The 5,943-nt window shown below is 33.0% G+C and overlaps 1 protein-coding gene across 1 annotated transcript in view; it reads right to left on the minus strand.

The window, feature by feature from the left end:
• Nucleotides 1–510: 510 nt before the first annotated feature.
• LOC108736891 (protein lin-28 homolog) overlaps nt 511–5,943 on the minus strand; it is a 14,437-nt gene continuing 9,004 nt past the window's right edge. The window contains exons 2-4 of the mRNA XM_025973706.1: nt 4,548–4,690; nt 2,704–2,876; nt 511–1,109 (exon numbers count right to left, since the gene is read on the minus strand). Coding sequence (XP_025829491.1) covers nt 884–1,109; nt 2,704–2,876; nt 4,548–4,690 — 542 coding nt within the window. The 3' untranslated portion in view covers nt 511–883. The remainder of the gene's footprint in view (nt 1,110–2,703; nt 2,877–4,547; nt 4,691–5,943) is intronic.

Consider the following 5,943-nt stretch of genomic DNA (forward strand, 5'->3'; position numbering starts at 1 on the left):
GGAAAAAGACGCGTTTTAATTCCTTAATTATTTCACATTTTAATTGTGAAACGCTCATTTTGATCATATATTAAATTAAATGGTGTGTATACTTTCCCCAAAATATTATCAAAACACCTTAATAAACGAATATTTATATAAAAACAGTTCAAAGATATTTAAAAATTACGCTACAATTACAGTTAAATATAGATATTAAAGTAAATATTAAAAATGAGGTAGAAGTAATGTTTGTATAATAAAGACCATGTATTGTATCTCTGTATAAAATAGACAGTAAATAACCCTACAAGCGACAGTCTTATAGTTTTCTAAAATCTAAATAATTAGGATATAATAATTATGTAAATGAGGTAGATAATTCCCAGTCAACAGTTACAAATTAAATGTCAACAAAAACATCAATTATCTATTAAACAAAAAAAAATATTCTATAAAATAAAACAATGTTGAATAATTAAGTACCTATGACACGAGTGTGTTTATGAAGAGAAGAAAAATAGAGGAAATTGTTAATTTAGCAGTCTATATATTGTTTGATGCCATAAAAGAGAATGGTTAACTATGAAGTAGAAAGTGATAAAACTTTAATCAAATTAGACAAGTAATGATACGGTGAGGCAATTATTGGAAATAATATTTATATTAAAGTGTAAAAAAATATTTTTTTGTTTTTTGTGTGATATTACGTTGCTTTTTTCAAATAATATCACTTCTGAGTAATTATGTTACTACTGTAAAAACATTTATCAAAAACACACTATTTTCGTTCAAAAATTCAAAAGCTGTCGCCACCTATGAGTAACACTTTAAATGGCTACAATTTCGAAAAGACACCCCTCGAATGTTAAGGGGTGTTGTGTTTTAAGTCAGTTATTACCTACTAGATAGCGCTCGGTGGTTGAGATGTAGGCGAAGTTTTTCCTTCATCCCTTCTCTGCTCAAGCGTCGATCCCGACGCAGTGCTTTCCGTCCTTTGTCTTTCTGTCCTGAAAGGACAGTCTGCGACCAGATGGTCCTCACTTTTACAGTTGTGACACCTTTTTGGTTGAGGTCCCAGAGAACATTTTGCGGCAATGTGATTTGCAAATTCACCGCAATTGTAGCATCTACAGAAAATGAAGAACTCTACTAACTCTATTAAATAAATACCACCTAATAGGTGGTGTTATAAGCGAATGATGAGGATAGCGTGGGTAGAAAAGGTTAGAAATGAAGAAGTATAAGAAAGAATAGGAGAACAGACGACTCTATGGTAGTCAATAAAAAATAGGCGAGATAGGTTGGTAGGACACCTTCTCAGGCATGAAGGTCTAGTCAGAAGCATATTAGAGGCAGAAACAGGAGTTAAGAGAAATAGAGGTAGACCTAGGTTAGATTACTGTTCGCAAATACTTAAGGATGTGGGCTGTTCTAGTTTTAGGGAAATGCGAAGTTTAGCTCAGGATAGGAAAGAGTGGAGGTACGTGTCCAACCAGTCTTAGGACTGACGACCCTATGATGATGATAATGATGAATAGGTAGGTACTTGAAGATTTAATTATGTAAAAAAGAGCCAAGAAGCTCCTCTAGAACATACGATTACGTAACTAATTTTAAGGAAATGAACATTTTCTTTCACTACTTAGAGTTTTCCAATATTACATTTGGAATATTCAATGTTTGACACTTATATATGTGAAAACATGATTCTGCACTGTCTCCCTCCCTTTTTGGACATCGGTGGTGCATAGGAAGGTTCAGTTTCCATTTAATTAATATAGGGAAAATTCCAATTTTTTATACATATAAATAAAAGTTTCTCGGTTTCTATTAGGTACCTTTTTCACCATTTAATATGAGTAATGCATGCAAAAAACAATTTATTAACTTAATAATTCACTTTTCTTGTAATAATAGGGAAATTTTTATAATGGAGAGACCCTATTAAAATTAGATTAGTAGATAAACCGATGTTCTAATTCAACGTTTCACTAGCGCAAGTGGCGAACTTCTTCAGAGTTCCTTGACACATCCAGCACAGGAGATAGGACCTCTTAAAAAGATCACCACTCCTGCTATCGATACGTTAAGAAGAAATTCGAACCAACGAAAGTCTTTAGAGCCGAATCAGAGCAGCATCAGTTCAAATCCTATTAACCTGTAAGTTAGCTTGATATAGCACACCCTAACGTGCACAAACGGATAAAATCTTATCATCAAGATAAATAAAGATATTTTTATTACAACTATTTATCAAATACTGCTTTATTATAAAGTTATATGTACAGTGGCGGCGTAGCGTGGATGGGAATCAGCTCCTTCCACTATTGTCACCCTTTAGTGCTTGGCACCCGGGGTGGACCGCTCCCACCTCTTCGTCGCCACTGTATTGTAGATACGTAACTAATAATAATAAAACTTGTGTACCTTCTGTTAATAATAATTGTTTATATTTTATCGTTTTAATGTGTAAAGATGTATCTGTTTACTATAAGTAATTGAACTATAGGTGTAGGTTTACCTCAAATAGATCGATCTACATAGCTATTAGCTCAATATGAATATTAAAAATAGATCTTAATAAGAGAGCAACAATTATTGTTGTTAATTATTTCTGAATAATAGCTATAACTTCGGGATACGCAAATAAAAAACTTTTATTAATTAAAAACTAGGGGGTGGTTGTTTAGGAGGTGCATTTACTTCGCTTTATTAACTCACCTAATTTTTCTAAATCGTTTTTTCGAAACTGGTCTCCTATGAGACCCTCTACATTCACTACCATTTACTCCTGTTACCCTGGTGGCTTCAAGCCCTTTATCCGAAACTTTACATTCGAAGTCTACCTCTTCGTCGTCACCGAGTGACCGAAAACCCTGCATTTGAATTACACTCTGAAAACAAAACAACACTTAAATTAAAATTACATTATTTAAACTTTCAACGGTGTATTCTAGATGAAACATTTTCAATAAAAAAGGAAAATAAAGGAAAAGATGTTTCAACAAAACTGTTTATTCTTCGACAATTGTTACCAATAGTAACTATTGTACTCTTGAAAATGACTTTTTAGAGGTCGAAACAATTGTAGAGGAATAAACAGTTTTGTTGAAGCATCTTTTCCTTTCTTTTCCTTTATTATTAAAATTACTACATTTACCCACGAAAGGTCTGTGACACATTATTATTATTATTATTATTACATGTTTAGGTACATGACAGATCGTATCTTATTTCTTAAAATTTTTGATCCACCTGTGATCGGCTTTCCACTTTTTGGAAACCTGTAGAATTCTTTGTGAAAATCACCCTTTCGTCACGTGTTTATAAATTTGTGTCTGTTTGAAAGTAAAACGGTTAAGTGTGACTACTATTCTCAAACGGGTCGCAATGTCCCACAACGAGTTTTAAACGAGCTTTTGTAAAAGCTCACATCATGAAACCGACGTTCACAACATAATGGACAGGTACTTAAACTAGAGGTAGTCATACAACCCTCATTTTAACTTACCCTCCGATTCCGTTTTTTTTACCAACAGGTACGACCACGATAGAGCAACAAGTATATTTTTAATATTCGTCATAGATTGTTCAGCATTTACTGGATACATTTATAAATTTACATTTCCTGAGCGTGGAATAAATTTCGATTTTGTTTCACACAAAACTACTAAACAGATTTTAATCAAATTTCTAAAACGCTTGATCTTTACCTTCATCAATAAAAATGATCTCGATATTTCTATTTAATATCATGTTAATAAAGTTCTCATAAAACTAGACTACACTGAGGAGATGGTAAGTGATACGTTGGTAGGTCGTTTCTACTTCTGCCTCATCGCAAAGTAAGTGATAATTTACTTGAGCGATCTAATACAGTAGAACCTTGATAACTTAAACCTCGATACCTTAATAATCTCTATAAATTCATAAAATTTTGTGTTCCCTTCCCCTCGGAGTCCAAAGCTTCTATTACTTAAAATAAAAACCCTCTGTAACTTAAACGAATAATTTGGGCATCGTACCCCAGTAAGCAGCGAAAAGTGGTTTGAATCGGGACAAAGTCTTCTATGTAAAAGACGAAGAATTGCTGAATTTCCTAATTTAGATAAATGCTTGTTTACATGGTTTAGACAGTGTAGAAATATGTAAAAACATTAGTGTTAGTGAAGCTATACTAAAGGAAAAAACTGAAGAGTTTGCTAAGTCACTGGAAATCCATAATTTTAAAGCTTAAACTTAAACCCTTAGTACCACAATAACTCAAATTATTTTACGTTTTCTTTGGTCTTTATCTTATCGAGGTTCTACAGTACTGTGCAACTATGCCTCGAAGTAAGGGATGTATTGTGACTGGGAAGATAACTTTGTCTTAGTATCCAATTTATATTTCAATTTTATCCTCTCGCTCTCTCCACGATCGTTTTTAAGAAAACTTTGTTAGTAGGAAATAGTACAGTCTCCGTTAGTAGACTTCACCTATCTTATGTACCTACCCCCAAGATAAGGGCGACGCATTTATCATAATACGTAGTTATAAGGGAGATTAAACAATTGCTTTTTACCTGATGCACAAAAACATCCTGACCCCCATCATCTGGGGTTATGAACCCCCAACCCTTCGCTACATTGAACCATTTACATTTACCCCTTCGAACGCCAAAACCAGAATCCGATCCTCCTTGACTAGCACTTCCGGCTTCTGAGCCTGAAAGAAAAACTCATGAATTAAATTCATTTGCTGAATATTAAGTAACTAACCCGAACAACAGTAGTCATACAACCGTATGTAATAAATAAATACAAATTAAAATATCGAATAAAGAAAAAAGTAAAAGTACGAAGTTCTTTAAAAATATATTTGAAATCATTGAGTATCGCAGGTAAAATAAGATAAGTAACTATTGCATCTTTAAAAATCAATAAAGGTAATGTTGAATTGAAGGAATCTATGTAAATTTTTATAGAATAAAATGTTGTTGCTCGAACGACGAAAGCCTTTAATATGATCGAAGGATGTAACATGTCAACATGAGAAGTAACGAAATTATTTTGTAACTAAAGCTTATGCTTTTAGAATTATTGTGGTATGGCTATGTTATGTTTTACGTATATAAAGGACCCTTAAAATGTGCATTATCCTTAAAAAAAAATATTAAGAAGCTGCTTGTAAATTGACGGATTAGTTTTGAAAAATAATCTACATACGTCAATTGTCATGTACATTTACCATAATTATAATAACAATAGAGTATTCCATAATGTTGCAGTTTTTAGAACCATCTGGAAGATATATCTCTTCTATTACGGAATTTTCCACTCCTGTACAATCTTAAAAAATACGAAATGCATCAAAGTAATTTTGTTTATACATACATCCACGCGGATTTCTTATCTTTAGGCACGTGTTCTACGTTCACACTCCACACTCCCGCTACTTTCTATCACACATTGACAAAAACATAAAATACTATAAAACCAATGTAGTGTATTTAGATACTTATGTAAGTACCGAATATATATCTACCTACAATAATATTCTAAAGTTTAAAAACGTACACAAATACATATCATCAAATTCAATCAGGAATTATGTTAAGACGTATTATGACAGTCATAAACTCATCCACTACTTAAGTAACTAAGCCCTTAATGCATACAATGTAACCCTAACATTTGTCAATAATTTTATATCATCATCATAAGGTCGTCAGTCCTAAGACTGGTTGGACACGTACCTCCACTCTTTCCTATCCTGAGCTAAACTTTGCATTTCCCTAAAACTAGAACAGCCCATATCCTTAACTATTTGCGAACAGTAATCTAATCTAGGTCTACCTCTACCCCTCCTAACTCCTGTTTCTGCCTCTAATATGTCTCTGACTAGACCTTTATGCCTGAGAAGGTGTCCTACCAAACTATCTCGCCTATTTTTTATTGACTTCCATAGAGTCCTCTGTT

Source organism: Agrilus planipennis, unplaced genomic scaffold (assembly GCF_000699045.2).
Source record: "Agrilus planipennis isolate EAB-ADULT unplaced genomic scaffold, Apla_2.0 scaffold55, whole genome shotgun sequence".
Lineage (NCBI taxonomy): Eukaryota > Metazoa > Arthropoda > Insecta > Coleoptera > Buprestidae > Agrilus > Agrilus planipennis.